Below are 20586 nucleotides of genomic sequence, written 5' to 3'. Positions count from 1 at the left end.
CTTCTAGTTTGACTGTGTGAGGATGTGGTCAGAAGATCCAGGATTTCTGTATTAATGTCTGTGTGTGATTTTACAGGCCTCTTTGGTTTCGTTGGTGTTCCCTGTGTACTTTCAACAGAGCATTAGGAAATGCCAAAGCATGATCTGTACTATGACATGCATATTCCCGAACATACCTTTGAACTAAGAAAGATTGATATCTTTGGTGAAACACATTAAAGCATATATGTTTAATATCAGAGGGTTGCTTTATTCATGTTTTCCTCAGGGTCAGGCTCCTCATCATTCAGGTGGTCTTGTTCACCACTTCCTTCTGTGTTTACCACGCTTTGGGGTAGCAGTAGCACCACACGCATGGCCTCCCTCCCCCCCAGGGTTGTGTAACTGAGTAACCGAGAACCTGATGAAGCCTTGACAGTCCTGGCTGCTGCAAGTGCTGTAAGCACACCAAGTTTGGGAGAGCTGTGAGGTGGAAGGGTCTGCCTCCTAGAAAAGGTGGACCAAGGTCTCCAAACAGGCAGGCTCAGAAATTCAGTTTTAGAAAAGGTGGGAGCATGCATCCTGGTCAAGAAAAAAAGAAGACCTTGGCGGTGTCCTGGCTACCAAAAGGTATCAACCACTTCTCCCTACATCCCCCAAAGGAACTGACAGATGGGACTTGGGCAGGGCCTGTGTCTCACTGTTTCATATCCGCTATCTACTCCCCATCGTCCATTCCAATATTGAGCACTCGTTTGGTGCTTAGTCTTTGTGAAGTGCAGTGAGGCTTGGGGAAGGCCCTCAGGCCTAAGCAACAGTCTGCCATACGTGTCTGTGTGGCACAGAGTAGATGGAATGGTACAGTCCGAGTGTTAGGGTATGGAGTGCTGGATTTGACAGGAAGACCTGGATTCAAATCATGCCTGTGGGATGCAGAACAAATTACATAAAATCCTGCGAAGGAACGAAATTTGTGTTGAACCAAAAAGTAAAAAAGAAGACTGTTGACTAGAAGGAGGGAGAAAGGAGAGGAGGGATTTGATGGCAGGTGTGAGTCAGAGCCATGGTTCTTGAACTTTGTGGTTTCAAGACTTTTCTACCCTTAAAAATGATTGAGGACTCCAAAGAGCTTTTGTTTATGAGGGTTATATTGATCAATATTTACCATATTAGAAATTAAAACATATTTTAAAAAGTTATTTCATTTAAAATCAACAACAATAAACTGTGTTAACTATGTTGTAGTATATGTATATGTATAGTATATGTATATGTATAGTATATAGTATATGTATAAACTATGTTAACTTACATAGCTTTTTTATGAGAAATAGTAATTGCCAAAACAAAAAGTTAGGGAGATATGCTTTTGCAAATCTCTTTAATATCTGGCTTAATAGAAGACAGCTGGATTTTCATATCTACTTCTATATTCAGTCTTTTGCAATATATTGTCTTTGTTAAAGTATGTTAAGACAATCCAGCCTCACATGGATATGTAGCTTTGACCTCACATCTCCTGAAAGGGCCTTGTGGACCTCCAGGGGTCTCCAGACCACACTTTGAGTGCCACTGGATAAGAGGGTAGTGAATATGCAACAATTTATAGACTAGAGGAAGAAGTATTTCTTCAGGTAGCTCTAACTTCTGGGGGGACTTCTGTAGGGGCTGGGGAACCTAATGAGGAAGATAGGCCCCTAGCATCTTTAGATAAATTGATCATATGTAGCCATGTGTGATCAGGGAAGAATGCCCAAACATTGGTACTAGAAATGGTCTTATCTTAATTAATTATATTTTCAAGCATAAAAACAAAGTACCAACCACTGCAAAGTTTAGACTAATACCGCATCTTCTCCCCTACTCATCCACCCTCAAATCTACCTATATCCTATTTTTTTAACCACGTTTTTTCTTTTGTCTTTAAGGCTGGAGGGGTAGCAGGTGTCTCTGTCGACTTGATATTATTTCCTTTGGATACCATAAAAACTAGACTCCAGAGTCCTCAGGGATTTAAGCAGGCTGGTGGTTTCCGTGGAATCTACGCTGGTGTTCCCTCTGCAGCCATTGGATCCTTTCCTAATGGTAAAAGTTACATTGGCATTCAAGCTGCTTTAAAACCTGAGATAATGGAATTTGTTTTCAGAGTGGAGGGTGGTCCAACTCCGTATATGATAACCTGTTTGGGGGAATGTGTTACATGGGTTGGCTTTTTATTCACTACCCCATTATTTTTGAATCAGTCGGTGCTATAGATCTTGAACCATTATTTTTATAATGCAAGAAATATTAATGGTGTTTTTTTTTGTTAAATATATGTTTAATTCCCATAAAGAGCATTATAGTCTTGACTATATCCCAGGGTTGTTGTGAGGATCAGTCAAATGAGACAATAATCCTAATGTGACAGCACAGTGCCTAGCACACAGTGGGTGCTTTGTAAATGCTAGCTGTTATTATACAATATTGATTACCATTTCTTACTCCTTGCTGTACAGCCGGGGAACCCAAGAGGCATTAAAACCTTCAGTGTTAAATTCAGGGATCATAATTAAATTGACCTGAGGTGCTGTAACCATTTTTCTGCTAACTTTCTCCTGGATACTCCTTTTATAATCTCTTGATTTCATTTTGGGTTTAAAGTCTCTATTGTGTTCTCTCGTGTGGTCTTTATGTTCTGATCAGTATCACCTATTTCATCCCAGCCACTTGTTAATAAGCCACTTTCCCCACTTTTAATTGCTTAGTGATCTTCCCAGTGGTGCCCAAAACTTCGGCCAGATTCTCAGATGCTCTGTGATGCTCTCCTTTCTTTTTAGTAAATTCAGGTTAATTTCTGGTTTTTAACATCCAGCTGTAGTTGTTAGTCATCTAAAGGCTTTATAGCTGACCATTTAAAGATATGCAATTGGCTTACCTTAAATGATGGAAATTCCTTATAAGTTTAAAGTGGGGATTTCTTTTGGGATTGCCCATGCAATTTTCTGCACTTGTCATTATTCCTTTTAATATGTCATGTTGTCAAAAGACCTGCCAGTGTGGTCCTATAAACTGTGAGGAATGTGAAAAGGTTAAGTAATGTATTGTATGTATGTGTATACATATACGTATGTATGCACACATGCACAAACATAAATATATAAATGAATAATTTAATTTATTAGTTCTAATTTATAATATGGTAAATGTCAATAGGCATAACCCACATAAACAAGCCTTTTGGGGGTCCTCAATAATGTGTGTTTGAAGTTTTAGTGATATGACTTTATATAAGGCTCTCTTCTCTTACTCCCCCCCACTCCCTCCCAAATAAAGGTGAGGAAAACCAAACTTGGGCGTACTTTTTGCTCAGGGTGAATCTTGAGACTATAAGCAACCCCACTGCTGCTTACCATCATGAAGGGCTTTCATTGTTCATTTAGTAGGCATATTGGACAAATCCCTGCCTTCCAGAGGCTTTGATTTAGGAGGAGGAGCATATAATGAATTTTAGAGTGACAAGAGAAGTTGGAGACATCCAGGAAAAGCCCTTTTATTTTTCAGATAAAGAAACTGTGACACAAAGAGATAAGTGACTTGCCCAAGGCCATGCAGGCTCCTGTTCCCCACAGCCTGAAATTCCATCATTACTTCTCTCTCAACTCCATGCGTCGTTGGATTTATTTTCTGAAGTTCATAAAGGACCTTGTTACAGGATCCCCTGGAAGATATTCCTCAAAAAATAGCACCAAAAATAGGTCTCTAGTTATTTGGAGAATTGTTTAAAACAAGTGAAGGAGAATACCTAGGAGCTTATTAGTGTTTTCTGTCATCTTTCTCTGTTTTACCGGAGAAAAATGGCTCAGTGGGCATCACATTTCACCCAAAGGGAGTTAAAAGGTAGACTGTGTAGGCTCTGTAAACTTGGGCTAATTCAGTGAGTGAGTCAGAGGGGACAGACTTCATGCAGAACAGAGAATGAGAGCATTACCACCAGAGAGCATTCACCACCAGAGACCATCTGAATATGAATTTGTATAGCTCTGAGCCCTTGCTGTTTGTCACCAGGGATTAACTTGTTAGCAGCAATTTTGAGTCTCCCTGGTAGGCTGTTGCTCCTAGAAAGGCATTGTTAACTATTGCCATGCTTAGATGTCATTTAGAAATGAGGAATTTGTCATTCTTTTTCCTTTTTGGTCTCTTCTCTGCGTTGAGGTGATAATCATCTTGTGCTAACAGCACAAGCATCTCACAAAGCCTCTTGGGCCAGACCTGTGAGAGACGTTAACATGACCTAGATTTTCAGTTTCAGGTTCAGTTAGGTAATTTATTGTTCCCACAGTGTAAACTCGCCTTCTAACCAATAAAAATAGCTATGATGAACTTGAAAAGTCAGCATTGTAACATTTGAGAATTGGCTTTATTCTTAATTAAAACGAAAGGTTTCCTCTTTTGGATTTCTGCATTATCAGTGCTTCATATTTTTTTAAATTTTATAGTGACAGATAGTTCTTATTTGTACAGTTATTGATAGAGGCCTGAAGTTCTTCTTGATTCCTTCAAGATCCAGTCACATATTCAGAGCAGCTTGGGCTCAGCTCCCAGCTTTGTCAACTAAGAGTCCCAGACCTTGGGCAGATCACTTTATCCCTAGTTCCCCATCCCTAAAATAAGGGTGTTAGAAGAAGTCATGTCCTTACTAACTCCAAAACCTATGATCTCCTTTGGTGCCATCCCAAATGACAAAAAATTCTTTTAATTAGTTAAGTTCTTATCCTTAGTCATTGAGTTTTCACACAGCTCTAAATTTCCTTAGTGCATTGGGGAAAGGGATAGAGAAAGGAATCTGTTTTTCCATGGTGTTGTCTATTATGTGTTAGACACTGCGCTGACCACTTTTTACAAAGTTTCTCGGTTGGAATTTGAACTCACATTTTCCTAGTAATAGTAACAGTCCTCCTAACTGTGTGCCACACATTCTGCTAAGTGCTTTACAGTCATTATTTCATTTGATCCTCAAAACAGCCCTGTGAGGTAGGTGACATTATTATCTCCATTTTACAGTTGAAGAAACCAAGGCAGACATGAAGTGATATGATGGCCCTAGGTCACATAACTGGTCAGGATCTTCCTGCCTCTGGGGTCAGGGCTCTGTATCCTGGGTCATCTAGCTAATGGACATTCAGTACAGCAGTGCAGCGTTGATATAGCATTTCTTTAGGATGTGAATGAGTGTAGAACTTGGCCCCAAGACAAGCGTGGTAATTGGACTGTTCTGTGTTTCAGCTGCTGCATTTTTTATCACCTATGAATATGCAAAATTTTTATTGAGAATGGATTGCTCCTCATACTTGGTCCCAGTGACTCATATGTTGGCTGCCTCTGCTGGAGAAGTAGTGAGTATCCCCCCTACCCCTGGTGAGTGTGCCCTGCGCCTGGAACAAGAGCTCAGGGTTGTGTGAGGGCACAGTGAGGAGGCAGGTGGCGTTTCTGACATGGAAGCTGGCCCTGAAGAGCCCAGAATTCTCTTGGCCCTGCTCATTTCGCTTTTATTATTTCATGCAAGTCTTTCCCTGTTGTTTTTTTTTTTTTTAACATCATTGCACCTCAGTAGTATTCTATCACAGCCATACACCACATCTTGTTCAGCCATTCCCCAGTTGATGATGCCCATCAGTTCTTTGCCACCACAAAGAGAGCTGCTTTAAACATTTTAGCACATAGAGATCACTTCTTTAAACAAAACAGATTGAAGGAAATTTAACATGAAGCAGGTGATATTACGTGATGTTTTAGATGAAAAGGTGCTGCAGGTAAGCATGACCATAGCATGAAACCATTAGGAAGGAGGAAGGGAAAAGTCAGACAGAGAAGCAGCTTGCTGCCTTTCATCCCTTTCATTTTCACTTTCACTGTGCTGGTCCCTAGGATACGAAGCACAGATGGAACTTTCCCCACCCTGGGAAATCATACATGCTACTGGGGATACAACAGGTACACCAGGCTGGCAATAAGTGAGTAATTGGAGGAGGAAGAGAATACTAAAGATTGGGGCCGAGGGGCATGAGCCCCCTCCACGGTGCCTTTCACCCAGGAGGCACCCAGTTGCTTGTCAAGCTGCATTGAGCGCCACCTCAAAGGAAGATAATACTTCCCACAGGTGGAGACAAGTGCCTTTGTTTTCAAGGTACAGGGCGCGTAGCCCTGGGGAGGCATAGAGGAGACAGATGGAATGCCTGCAGGGAGGTGCTGGAGAGGAGCTCATTTGGTCAGTTGTGTGATTGAGAGCGGTAACAACTAAGGCTGGAAATGTAGGTTGGAACTGAATTGGGAGCTTTAGGTGACTGGCAGAAGAAATCGTTTGATCCTGGAGGTGAGGGGTGGGGTGCAGGGAGCCTCTCACTACGTTGGAGTGGGGTCTGGTGACAGAATGAAGCCTGTGCCTGAAGGGCAGATGCCTGCCTTGGGTGGCCAGGTGAGATTGAGCTACCTGGGGCTGGTGCCAGGGTGAGGCCTGGGCCTTAGGGTTACCTGCCTGGATCACATCGGGGAGGCTGGACTAGCTGACAGAAGGAGGCTGAGGCCTGGCAGAAAGTCTTTGAGATATCTCCACATTTCAGTTGGTTTTCACATTCATTTTATATAAAACTTTATAGGTACATTACTGGAAAGTGGAATTTTTGATTGGAGAAATGTCCAAACGCTTACCTGAGAGCCATTAACTGTGCCTTCTGCCGCAGCGTTTGGAACAAAACTGCTTCCTTTTGGCCTCAGTTTTAAGATGACTCTGCAAGGCTCTGAGTGGGGGTGTTATACAGCTATGGAATTTCCAAAGTCAATGGCCTTCACACCGATTTCAGTAGTAAAAGTGATGGGAATATCAAACCTGAAATTACTCTGTAGAATAGTTTCTTAAAGTAGCCACCAAAGCACAGCATTGGCAAAGAGGAGACATTTTCTACGAGTAGCTGCCAAACATAATTAAAGGTTTGAATATGCAGTTCTGCTAATTGGTTAGTCAAATAATATCGCAATTATCCCATATGTAAACATTTTAGCCCCTAAATTATAGTTTTCAAACTTGTTCAATTTCAATTTAAAAAGCAATTTTTGCTTCGTATTTTTCCTGATTAACTTAAGTTTATATTCTGTTTATATTTTAGTCTTGTAATTAGTAATTCACTGAAGTTTTTGGTGGGGAGAGGTTGTTATGGTTTTAATGTCTCTGTTTTTGAAAATCCTGTCCAGGCAGACTTTTTTCCATTTCCATTAGCGTTCACATTGCATCGCCTCCTTTTAAGTAAACTGTCATAAATGCAGTGTGTTTTGAGTGTTTGGTTAAATCTCTTCTCAGTGTGTTGTGGAGAAAAAGCAAATAAAGTGTTTTTTTCCCATATTTTCCCCACTATTCACTGCAGTCATCATCCTCCTTGAAAGCTAGTTTGTCACATTGAAGGAAAGGCTTTCTTGCATTCATAAACCCTCTGTCTCTGAGGACTTGCCAGGAAATTCAAAGTGACATGCTAGGAAAGGACATGTGGCAGCTCTTTAATTTCTCATGTCAAATGAGGTGTGCATTTTGATCGGAGGAGAAATGCTGCCTCTTTCTTCTGTAACTGATGGATTTCCATGTGAACCTTATAATGTAATCTTGAGGGTGTTTGCATATATGGTAAATATATGGGGGGCAAGGGGCGGGAAGGGGGGAGCCGGAGATAGAGATTATGGGAAAGAGTCTAGGCCTGGGATTATTTAGCTTTAGAAAAATCCAGCCCCTGTTCTCCTTGGGCCTTAGGGTCACAGCTGCCCCTTGTACCTGCTGTATAATATTTCTTAGATATCAAGAAAAATTAAAACAGACCAGGTTAGTGGTAGTAGTAATTTTTAAGTTCTATTTGTTAAACCAGAGTTGGTGCATCCTGTTTTATTTAAAATAAACTGAAACATTTTTGTAAACTCAAGAAAATTGGGTTGATTTCAGTCCTGAAATCCCTGAACTCCAGGGTTTTCTCCCAAACTGCCCTCCAGGTACTTAGGGTCAAATTCACTGCAACACCCTCCCCCCCTCCCCCCCCCCAGCACTATGTGGCTGGAGATCTGCACAAAAGAAGGAATTGTTTCCTGCCCAGTGACTATCATTTTTATGTGTTTTTATGTTTTCTTCCTTCATGAGTTGTTTCTGTTTGTGCACATGTTGGTAAATAAGATCAGGAATCATTAGTTACTAAATTTTTTCTGATAAGGTTTTGTTTCTGGCTTTGGGTCCATAAATTTTGTATTCCAGTTTTAGGAAAATATGGATACCAATCAGAAAAGCAGAAAAGGCTTCATTTTTTGTGAGATGCCTTAAGAATGTTCACAGGAAAAATCTAATGAAGTAAAAGCAAATATATTTGTAACTCTTGACTATACCATTGACACAAAAGCCATGTGAATGACGGAGCCATAACTCGCAGACAAAATGCTATCAGAAGCGTGACTTGTGATAACAATGACAATGCCGTCACGATGCTGCCTCAGAAGCCATGGCTGGTGCTGCTTCTGATTATCGGCCGTGCCTGGAGTTACTTTGTGGCACCGGCTCAGGCCTGGGAAAGCAAAGTCCTAGAAAGTGAGAAGATAATAACCATTCCCTGTTTCGATCACTTGATTAAAACTTGATGAGTAATCAATAAAATTGTAATTACAGCAATCTACCTTATGCCTGTAATTTGGAATACAGTAAAATCGATCAAATAAAATTTAATATGTGACAACAGCAAAAAAAAAGTCCCCTTTGTGTCATTTTTATGAGGAGGTGTGTTGTACCAAATCTCTAAATCCCCACCTCAATTATTTTACAGCTCAGTTTTCATCACACACACAAAAAAGCCTTGTGAAAAGTGGAAACTGTAATTAGATCAGAAGTGTTGGGGCATGTCTGCTTTAACTCTTTAAATGCTGGTACATCCAGGGCTTTTGGGGGTGGGGGGATTTTTGGGTTTCTTTTTTTTTTTTTAAAGGTACAAACACTTGGCTTACCTCTTTACTGTAGACCACTTTTAGTGATAAAATCCAGACAGTCCACTCTGGCGCTAACAGCATTGCTAAAGAGTGTGCATCTCAAATGGGTAAGCCTCATGAGGTGGCCTTGACCTTGGGACAATTGTTATGTGTTGCCATCTCTGTCCTCAGCCCAAGAAGGTGAGTGTGTAGCCCACAGAAGATGTCTTTAAAGAAAATTTTAGCAGAAAATTATCACATTAGTATTGGCTCAACAAGATCAGAATAACAAAAAAATTATATGAGAAATGGTGCTGAATTTGTGAAAGAGGAGAGTTGTCATTTAACCAGATTCATACAGTTAAATGAAGTCTTTCTTGTACTTAAACTTCCTCTTTCCATTTCCTTCCTGGATACCCCAATTCCAGGACTTGGAGTGGGGCTGACACTCGTGCCCATGATGGAATAGAAAGTTGTGAACGTTCTGTTCATCTCACGTTCGAGTTTCCCTTGCTTTGGCCATTACTCTCAATGAACGTTCATTGGGAATTTCTGAACACCATCTGGTACTGCAGGATGTCGGCCAGTTCAGCCCAGTGTTGGAGATACCTCTCGGCAGCATGCGTTTTGTTTCCCTGATGCTTAGTTTTACTTGTATGTGACTAATAGTTGTATCTTACATTTTATATCATTTTACACAGCTGTAGAATTAAATTGCATGTTATCCTGCAAATAAATTCTACTTTTTCCTCCTAAAAAATTGGCTCAAATTTGGGGCATTGAATCACATTCTGGTCTGCTGGTATTCATGTACAGGCTGCGTGCTCTTGGCAACTCAAGGAGGGGGAGGGAGACCATGGTGGAAATTCTGATGATGAAGATGATGGTGATGTTGGTGGTAGTGATTCCAGTGAAGAGGAGGAAGAGGAGGATGGTAATTCTGATGCTAGCTGACATTTATAATGAGCTTGCAGGTTTACAAAGCCCTTTATCATCTGTCATCCCATACATCATCTCATTTGGTCTTTATGTAAAGCTATGGAATACATATGTACATGTTATGGAATATATACATACATATACATGCATATATATTTATACACATAAATCTGAAACCAATTTATGAGGCTCTTGGGTAGAGTTCAAAGTGAACCCACTTTATACTAAGTTTCTCTTTATAGCAAACAGTATTATTGGGATATTCTTATCCACTTATTACTGAATGCATTCACCAGTCATCATTGAAAGCATCATGGTATTAATGTCACTATTTGCATCTTAAAATATCAAGTTTTCTCTTGGTTATCATTGGTCTTGATAAGAAGAATCACTGACCAAGGTAATTTGGGGAATACTGACCACTATAGACATTTTTTAAAATGAATCATGTCAAGTCAGAAATTAATCCAGGTTAGCTCTGATCTGCAGAGTGGGTAGTATTTTGCTAAGTCCTTGTTCAGAAATATAATTGAGCTGTGGCAAAAGGTTGTTGAGAAAACGAGATCGCTGCCATTAGGACCTCCTGGAGAACGCAGAGCAGTGTAGTTAGATCAGACGGAAACTCAAATTAAAACTGCAGCTGGAAATTGCTTGTAAATAAAGATGAATGGAGGCAGAAGTCTGCAGACACTGCCAAGAAATTCATCATACAATTAGAAGCTGAAACAGTAAATTAGTAACTGTCAAGCACCTAACCACCCACATGCAAACACTTTTTATACATCTGAACATCCATGTATTAGAAGGTAGAGTTGTACCTTGTTCTCATCTCTATTTTCTGATCTCTTATTGACGTGCTTTTCCATTCAGGACGTTAGTCAAGCAGTGACTTGGTGGTTATTTATTTCTTAGAAATTCTCAAGTATAAAACATCTAAAAAAAAATGACCTGCAGAACCTGAGAATTGTCTAGTCCCTTGCCCGCCTTTTACTCTCCCCATCCCCTGTTCCCTAGGACTTTTCTCTGTTTCCCTCCTCTGGTCCACATCCATACACTGCTTTTGTTTCAGCCCTTGTTGGATTTCCATGCAGTTTAATGCCACATTTAGGTTGTCCTTTAACTAATTGAAAAGATTGGAAACTTGATTTGTCAGGATGTAAAGAGTTTCCTCCTCTTGCTTACATTCGTTGGTGGTACTTTCTCTGTTTGGCTGATGGGCTTTCTAGGTCCAGGCATGCATGAAATGCTTGTGGTCTTTGTTAACAAGTCCACTGTGCTGTTTCTAGATTTCTCAGTCACAGAACCTGCAGGAGGAGTGAGGAAGGAGACGAGTGAGTGGAGAAGGGCAGAGTAAAGTCTAGCAGCAGGAATCCGAGGCCAAAACAGTGACTGGTCAGACCAGCGAAGGTCCTGAGCTGCCTTGACTTGCAGTGGACTCTCTGGCTTTGAGACCTTCTCTCGAAGTGTGCCCGTTTGGTGATATCCTTAGGAGCAAAGGTTGAGAATGAGAAGGCAAATTCTTGTTAGTTCAGCATCCTCATTTTACACAGGAGGAAATTCAGACACAGAAAAGTGAAGGGATTTTCCCAAGGTCACATAGTCATCCATGTATCAGAGCTGGAATTGGAATCCATGACCTCTGATTCCAGGACTTTTACCACTGTACCATACTGATATTTAAAGCAGAATTTTCTTCTTTGAATGAGGAGTGTCATGAAGGAAAATATTATTTCCCTACAAAAGGGGAAAATTTTGAAATTAATACTCATGCATCCTCCCTAAATACTCAATTCCTTTGTTTACATACGCTTTTGAAGAGGCAAGGGCATCCCTAACCTGTTATTCCTGAATGAGCTTTCTATTTTATGATAATTGTTTTTATTTTAGGATACAGCATATGCTATTAGTTAGATTGTAGAAATTAATTAACTAGAGTAGTACATTTCAGTTCTTTATGTTATTTAGTCTGTGGATAAGGGAAAAAGAAATCTGTTCTTTAAGAAAGCATTTTAAATGTGAGGTCACTAACCATAATAAAATACATAAACGGACAGTAACAAATAACGTATACATGTGCATATATGTATATGTTACACAGACATACACATATATGTGTCTGCACATATCTACCTGCTGTACCATGATTTTGACCAAACAGGCTCAAGCCGACTGGCAGACCACGCCCTCTGTCTGAAGTTCTGCCGCCTTGGGCATGGTTCTGGGTCATCAGTGTGCTGGCATTCAGGATCTACTGATCACAGTTTGGGTCCCTTTCTGTGAAGCAGCGTCAGTCAGTTTGTTGAATGGATTTAATTCAGTCTCACAGAAGTGGAAGGAAGGTGATCTCCCTTTGGATGGTGAAACTGAGTCATGTGTTGTGTGTGGCCTATAGGTGTACTCTGGTAAACTGTTAGCAAAAAATTTTAGATGGAAAAGGTTAGTGTTATTCTCAAGGGCCCAGAGTCATGGCCAGGATCTTGCTCCTGTGTTTTGGGTCTTGCAGTGATAGTCCGTAATGAAGCATTGGGAAAGATTTCATTTGGGATCCTGGTGCAGGGGTCATGACACTGGGTTCCACTCAGTTGGTGCAAAAGAAGTAGAAGAGATTGGTAAGGCCTTTGACCTCATGGGAATCACCTAATAAGAGAATTGCTGTCTATCCATAGGAGAAAAAAACAGGGAGATCAGTTGCAAGGCAATATGTAAGGAAGTATGGTAGTGGGGTGGATTTGGTAATGTGGTATTTATGACTGAACTTGAATTAAGGAAATGTGGGTTTGAATCTTCCCATGGACGTTAATTTATCTGCTGTGTGATCTTAGACAAGTCACTTCATCAGATGGATGGAAGGATGGACAGATCCTTGGTCTCCTTCTCTGAGATTGGGGCCCTGGTGGCTCTGGAGCTCTCAGCAGCCAGGATGAAATAGAGGCAAGCGTCTCTCCTCCCCCTCCGCCCCAGCTGCCCCTGGGAACTGTCAAGGACCGCACATGTCTGAGCTGGAGCTGATCCGCATGGCTGTAGGGAGTCCCCGAACAATGAAATCATCAGTCGTGTTACAAAGTGAGGATGATGGCACCTGTGTTCTCTGTGTATATAGGAGGACAAGAGTGAGCTGGGTCCTGCTCTCCAGCTCCTCCCTTTGGTGGGGTTTGGCATTGTGTGTGAGATCACACTCATCATCAGATCACATTTGTCTAACTTATGTGAATGTGAAGGAGGCTCCTGATCTCTTACTACAAGTTCAAATGCCCACCTGGCTTTTGTGAAATTCCTTGAGTTAGTATAGTATTACGCAAAGAACACCAGCTCCGAAGCCCAGTGACTTGGATTCACATCCTCCCTTTGATCCTTACTAGCTGTGTGGCCTTGGGGAGTCTGTCACCCTTACTGGACCTCACTTTCCTTGTATGTAAAATGAAGGAATTGGACTAGCTGGCCTTTGAGGTCCCCTCCACCCCTGGGTCTGACATCCTGCGGTCCTGCTCTCAGTGTATGCCATTGGTTTCAGTAATCAGACACTTTAGAGCACAAGTGGCTGTCAGTCATTCTACCACAATTAAATACATTTCTTTCTTACCTGCTGAAACAAATGATTATCCACAGATAGAGATATGACTCACAGTGTTAGAACTCATGTCCCAGCATTGATTATCAGTGAAGGGTAGCATATATCCCTCCACAGGTTATATAGCTTAGGTAGGATTCAATGATTGTCATCCAATGTTTGGATAAGATTGCTTAAAAAAAAATCTGGGGAGTGCACCCAAGAATAAAGTGAAAACTGGATTTTTTTAACCACAAGATGGCAGTCTTGTCACATATATGTACCATATAATTACTACACACAGGTTTTGATTTACTTTAACTTTGATTGAAAAAAAGAGGTTTTTTTTTTTTTTAGACTATCATTAATTTGGAAATCTGCACTCAAAATCAGTTAAATAAGGATGAATGTTACAGAAACTTGAGAAGCAATATACGAAGGGTAATTGATACAGAATGCTAAGTGACTGAAGTCAAATACAAAAATACCTCTCTTTTCTAAAATCTATTTACAACATGGTATTAAGAGCTGTTGCCTGCTCCTCAAGGCTTATTCTACAAAGGATAAGGCATTCTGTACTTCTAATCAGATTACTTTTTGATTGAATATACAAAACATAATTACTAAAAATGATCCTATTAAAATCTTGGATTTTTTTGGCTTAGACCTATAATTATATTGATTGAGGAGACTCCTACCTAGCAAATCTCCCTCTATCAATGAAAATTGGTGCTTTCCCTGTTTTAATTTTAGAGAGTTGTTTAGGACATTGAAAATCTTAAGTGCAGTGCCCAGGGTCACACTGCTGGTATGTGTCAGAAGTGGAACTTGGAGCTAGGTCTTCCAGACCTCAAAGCCAATTCTCTATTCACTATACTGTGCTGCCAGGGAAGAATTATCTAAATTACTAAGCTTTTTATCCTACTAGTGATATAGTAAATATGTTAAATGTATAAACATAGCTAACTAGTTATCCTGTAGAGTGAGAAGGGATATGTGCTCTGTATGTAGAATATGCCTGTAATGAAAAGAATGCAGGAAAGATCTAGTTTGGGTTCTTACTGCTTTAGGGTTCTTACATAAATAATAAATGTGACTTTGGGCAAGTCATTGAATCTCTCGGTGTCTCAGATCACTGTGACATGATCGGCTCTCACTTTCAAAGGGATGTTGCAGAGGCGAATGATACTTGAATTACTGCAGTAGTAGATCCAGGGACTCCTTGGTAAATATAATTTCACCTGAATTTTCGCCAAGCTTTTGACATAGCCACTCATGCTCTTCTTATGGACAAACCAGAAAGGGGAACTAGACAGTAGCAGAGGTAGGTAGATTGGGGGTTGATGGCGTGCTTGGATGAAAAGAGTAGCTTTTAATGATGTGATGCTAATATGATAGGTTACATTGAGATTCCCAGGGGTCTGTGCTTGGCCTTGTGATCTCCAGCATTTTGATGACTGACTTAGATGAAGGCACAGATGTTGTGTTTACCTTATTTGAAGATGAAGCAAGATTAGAAGGGTATATTGAGCAGAAAATAAGGATCGAGAGGTCTTGACAGGCTAGAATATTGCACCAGCATGAATTAAGTGGATTTGAATAGGGTTGAGTTTAAAAAAAACTTCGCAAGTAAATTTAAAAAACTGAGGGAATTGTAGCTAGGTAACAGTTCATCTGTGAAAGATTTGGGGGTTTGGGGAAGCTGAAAGCTTAATGTGAGTCAGCAGTGTGATATGGGAGCCCCAAAAGCCAATGCCATTTTAAGCTACTTGTTAGGACTAGAGAGCCTTTAGATGTTCAGAGCTCCAGTCAGGCCCCATGGGTAGCACTAGGGTTATCTCTAGGGGCCACTTTTTAAGAAAGATGTTGATGAGCTGGGGCACCTTCAAAAGAGGGTGACCAGGATGATAGAACCTTGATATCCTGCAGTGTGAATATTGGTTGAAGGAATTCAGGATGTTTACAGCCTGGAGAAGAAGAGATTGGAGAGGCAGTGGGGGAGGCAGATTACGGATGGTCTCAGTGTTTTCTGGTATCTGAAGGATTGTCCTATGGAAGAGGGATCAGACCTGGGAGCCATGGATGGAAGTTGCCTTGAAGCTTGGCCTAGGAAAAACTTCCTATCAGTTAATGCTGTGTAAAGGGACCATGAGCTGCCTTTGGGCCTTGAGTTTTCTCTGCCCCTGGTACACCTTGTAGAGGGCTTCGAGCAAAGGCTGGATTGCTTGTCTGGTGCCTTGTGGAAGGGATTTGTTCCCCTTCAGGTCCAAGTTGAATTGGATGCCTTTTGCCCTACTTTCCCATCCTGAGATCCAGTTATGATTCTGTGATCCTTTAGGGAAATGTCATCAAAAGTGTGGGATATTTTTGTGAATTATTCCAAATTGTTTGGAAAAAAGAGAATTTGTTTACTATTTGAAGTGCCCTGTAGATTGACCCATTTCATAAAAGGAGGAAACTGTTGGCAATACACCTTGAGGTCTGATGGTGAAGGAGTCTCTTGAGAGTTGTTTTCTGATTAGCAACCTATTTGTCCATTTTATTATTTTCCATATCCTAAATATATAAAAGTCTTTGTATCAGTTTTATTCTTTACCAGTGTTTCAAATCTAAAATTCCATCATAGTATAGGTAGTATGAGTAATCCCAACCAAAGGAGATAAGAATTGGCTCGATAAATAAGGATGCTTGTGTTTCTTTTTAGAAAGTTCTAAGTTTCTTTTATTTTTGTAGAATTTAACATATAATGAGGTCTTAGGATAGGGGCATTTTCATTAGACCCATCTGGATGCATCCCACAGTGGAGCCCAGATCTTTTGAGTGAAGAGTTCTCTGAAGAATGCATTTACCGATAGACCTACAGATGACATTACCACTATTTCCTTTCATAAAACTCTAGTGCTATAACATGTTTTTGTTCTTGTGCAGTGAAATATTCCCTTGTAGCTCAAATTCAAATCTAAGAAAGATCAGAGTTAATAGAAAACAAAATGGAAGGCGCTGAAGGTATCTGGAGAAAATAGATAGAGGCATTGCTTTGTAGCTTCTCCCTTCGACCAGAATTGCAGAGCCATAGAAGTCAGGAAGCCACGCTGGGTGCTTTGTGCCCCTTTGCTTCCTTGTATTGTATTTCATCTGAGAACCTTTTGAAAGTTTTCCTTCCGCCTTTGTATTTTTAAGGAATAAAAACCTAATGGAAGGACATGGAAGGTTATGAAGCATGAAGTTCTATAAATATTTATGCCCAACCACTAAAGTCGACAATTCCTATTTTCTTGACATATTGGGGTCATTCATCACTTTTGACCCTTAGAATTGAAAAGTACATGGTGTTGTACCTTTTTGAGAATGGGTTTTAGTTATCAGGAGCTGCCTTGTTAGGGTCATGGGAGTTTCAGCAGACTTAATTTCCTATTGCAGTTACTAATAGGGGCTTTAAAGTTTAGATGGTGTTGTGGGCTTGGATGGTTGTTTCTAACTTACTTCAGGCCGTATGGTGATGAGCTGGTTAATCTAATTTTGTAATCTTTGTTCTTACTGTGCTTTGTCACTGTTATTGTAGACGTGGCTCTTGTAAGTGTCTCCATTGAAAATCGTTATTTTGAATCTGCTCTTTCACACCGGTGACTGTCCTCTTGTTCTTCCACCTCAATTAAGATGTAACGTTCTTGATTGGTTCCTACCACTCTTTAAATAACTTGTGGATTATATCCATTTTAAGAATTGTGGATGACTACTTAAGTCATCTTTTTAGGTGATATGTTGCTACTTAGATTTTTCTCTTTTTCTTTTCTAAGATAACAGGAGCATTTTACAGGAGTATTGCATTTTCATCAGACTTTTCCCAGTGATCACTAAGATTTGTTACGGAAATGTTAGTGTTTGTCCTTTCTTCTCAAAGAGAATGATGTCCTGACTAGCCTGTGAATTGGATTTAAGTGAGGCCGAGCTGCACAAAATCATCTACCTTACCGTCTCCTTCAGTGGCGTAGGATGATAGTTTTAAATCTGGAAAGGACTTAAGTGGCCATTTGGAATCAGCCCCTCATTTTACAGATGAGCAGAGGAAATGCTTAATCACTTTTTGAATGAATGAATGAAATTAAGATTATAATATTTTTTAGAATACAGTGGGGCTTAAGAAAGCAAACAGTAAGATAGCTTCAATTTATGATAAGTAATGGTATTCTCCCCCTTGGCAGTATAACTCTCTGTAATGTTCTAGGTGTATGGCAGGATCAGCCTCCCATCAATGTACCTGCTGTACTTTGTGCCGCTTCCAACAGTATTTGAGTGTTGTGGGACTTGGGACATTGTTTTTTAGAAAGTTGATGACCCAGGTTGAGACGACCAGATGCCTCAACTTCTCTGTTTCTAGCATTTTTCAAATACCTATGCGGAACCAGTGAAATTGATGACAGAGTCTGTACCTTTGAGATTTGCAGTTTTGAAAAGATAAATCATAGATATATAAGGGACAGCTGGATGGTGCAGTGGATAGAGCAATGGGCCTGGAGTCAGGAAGTCCTGAATTTAGATTCTATCTCAGGCTCTCTTAGCTGTGTGACTTTGGGCAAATCACTTAACTGTCAGTTTGCCTCAGTTTCTTCGTCTGTAAAATGAAGTGGAGAAGGAAATGGCAAACCACTCCAATATCCTTGCTAAGAAAACCCCAGATGAAATCCAGAAGAGTGAACAAAAAAATATATGAAGTAATCAGAGAACCACCTGAGACCAGAAACAATCAAGTGCTAAATGGTACATCGAAGCCTGTTAATGCTGTTCGAGACAGAACAAAATATGTAGTACTTTGAGTTTGCATTTTTAAATATTAAACTAAATTTTAAATTTTAAGTTTAATTTTTTGTGGAGGTGCTATGCTAAATTATCTCAGGACCGTTCCAATTTAGTAACAAATCATTAAGCTTGTATTAAGTGCTTACTATGTGTCAGGTGCCATAAGTGCTACACATTCAAAGAAAAAGCCAAAATGAATCCTTTCCTCAAGAAACTTCTAATGGAGGAGAGAACATGTACGTAAATGGATACATTTAGGATAAATGGAAGATCATCTTCAGGGAGAAGGCCTTAGCAGCTGGGGGAACAAGGAAAAGTCTTCTGGAGATCACTGCAGGCATGTTGCTGGAGTATGAGGGTCTAGATATTTTTTTTTGAGTTTATCATAAGTATTTCTACTTATGTCTACCTCCAGTATAAAACTGTACAAAAACAAATTAGATAAGATATGGTATTTTAAGTCTTACAAAAGAATTTTCAGATTTTTTTTTTTTTTAGTCTCATGGGCTAAAAATAATGTGATTCATTGAGTAACACCTATTCAGTCCCAGAGAGCAGAATTACGAGCAATTGATAGAATTGAAAGGAGGATAAATTTCAGGCTGAATGTCAGGACAGACTTCCTAATGATTCCAACTGTATAAAATTGGAGGTCCCCCTTTGGGAGATGGGAGTGCCCTTCTGTGCCATTGGAGATGCTGAAGCAGTGGCCAAATGAGTGCTTGTCTGACATCTTGTGCAGGGAATTCCTGTTGAAACACAGGGTGGATGGGACAGCCTCCCAGGTCCCTTTTTGCTCTGAAATGCCCTTGCCCCATTAGACTGATTCTCACTTGGGGAATCTTCATTTCCTTACGCTTTTGTCTGCCTTCATTCCTCCCTCAGCCCATAGGCTAACAGTTACCTGTCTCTAAGGGCCTGGGGGAAGAGGATAACCTCCTTTATTACTTGGTGAAGATTTGTATCTTTTTCTTGGACAGACCAGAAAGACTCTAAGGCTGAAGGGAATTTCCTCCATGTCAAGCTAAGTTTTTGGTCCCAAACCCTTAGAACACCTAGACTTTTATGACTATATTTTCTGAACCAAAAAGTGAGACATAGGATGTGACCAATGTTGTTTCTTTTTGTAAATCCTCATTAAACAGCTTTCTTTCTCTCTCTCACCCCTTTCTCCCTCCCTCCCTCTTTGCCCCTGTCCCCCTCTGTCTCTGTCTGTCTCTCTGTCTTAATATTAAAAGAATAAGATACCTGAAAGGTACTCATTTTTAACATTCTCTGTGTGCTTTTGTTGTTTTCAGAAGTTTATTTTTGTCCAATTTCTCAATCCTTTGAAGATATGTGAATAATTGCTAACATTTGAGATGCAACGTTTTTTGTTTCCAACATGGAACTTCTATTCTATAGAGCTTGTGTCCATGTTCTCCTCTAATGTAGATTGCTCCTATATTATAACTCTTAAAAAAAAAGGTACCTTTATGATCTTCAAAGTCCCTTATTATAGATTTAGTTTTTGTTCTTACTCATGGGCACAGGGAATGGAACTGTGATTTCCCTGGTATAGGGAACTACTGGGTGAGGAAACTCCCTCAGCAAATCCATACCAGCCCTTCCTCCAGAACTTCCAGTCTTAGAGAGCTGCCTAGAGCAGACATGTCAGACTGGCATTTTGCGGCTGCCAGATACCAAGGTACAGCTGATTAAAATGCAATTGGGAAGTGCTTCAGATCAATAAAAACACAATACCCCATGGATGATAATCATTTGCTGTAAGTCAGAATTGGAATTTAACCCCACTGGTCTAAAGGAATGAGAGGGAAAATTCCTTGCCCGTGGTCACTGTCAGTATATGTCAGAGATGTAACTGAAACCTAGCCCTTCCTGAGTCAGAGACCAACTCTCCTTCCACTGTGATACATGAAGCATTCAGTAAATGCTTATTGAATGAATGAATTTTTATCGAAATGTTATCTTTTTGTCATAGTGACCTCATTTTTTTTATGGTTAATACAAATTTCTTAAGATGTTACATAGGTGCATACATTTTTTTTTTTTAGGTGGCCTGTTTAATCCGTGTTCCTTCAGAAGTTGTAAAACAGAGGGCACAGGTATCTGCTGCTTCTGGAACATTTCACATTTTTTCCAGCATCCTGAATCAAGAGGTAACATCTGCTTTTGGACTATGATCTTATCTAAATGCATATGAGTTCCCTGCAGATCTTTCCTCTCCATACATTTAGTAGTAGGTTCATCCTCATGAAATATTAAGCCTCCTGGTTAGCAGCTGCATTTTTGTACCCACACTAGGAAGCTGTTTATGCATCATGCCTCTATGGCCAGTTAGTGCTCAGCCTTATACTTATTCT

At 40.2% G+C, this 20586-nt stretch overlaps 1 protein-coding gene across 6 annotated transcripts in view; it reads left to right on the top strand.

The window, feature by feature from the left end:
- Positions 1 to 20586, top strand: part of SLC25A26 (solute carrier family 25 member 26) — a 189340-nt gene that overhangs the window by 8100 nt on the left and 160654 nt on the right. For 5 of the 6 annotated variants that reach the window (XR_011964750.1, XR_011964752.1, XR_011964751.1 and 2 more), the window contains exons 2-4: positions 1908 to 2064; positions 5245 to 5354; positions 20278 to 20382. Coding sequence is in view for 3 of the 6 variants with exons in the window: in XM_072598731.1 (XP_072454832.1) it covers positions 1908 to 2064; positions 5245 to 5354; positions 20278 to 20382 (372 nt within the window). In the remaining 3 variants the exon portion in view is untranslated. The remainder of the gene's footprint in view (positions 1 to 1907; positions 2065 to 5244; positions 5355 to 20277; positions 20383 to 20586) is intronic. The other variant, XM_072598733.1, reaches the window with a different exon arrangement.

This window comes from Notamacropus eugenii, chromosome 3 (genome assembly GCF_028372415.1).
Source record: "Notamacropus eugenii isolate mMacEug1 chromosome 3, mMacEug1.pri_v2, whole genome shotgun sequence".
Taxonomy (NCBI): domain Eukaryota; kingdom Metazoa; phylum Chordata; class Mammalia; order Diprotodontia; family Macropodidae; genus Notamacropus; species Notamacropus eugenii.
This window is presented reverse-complemented; position numbering and strand designations above follow the sequence as displayed.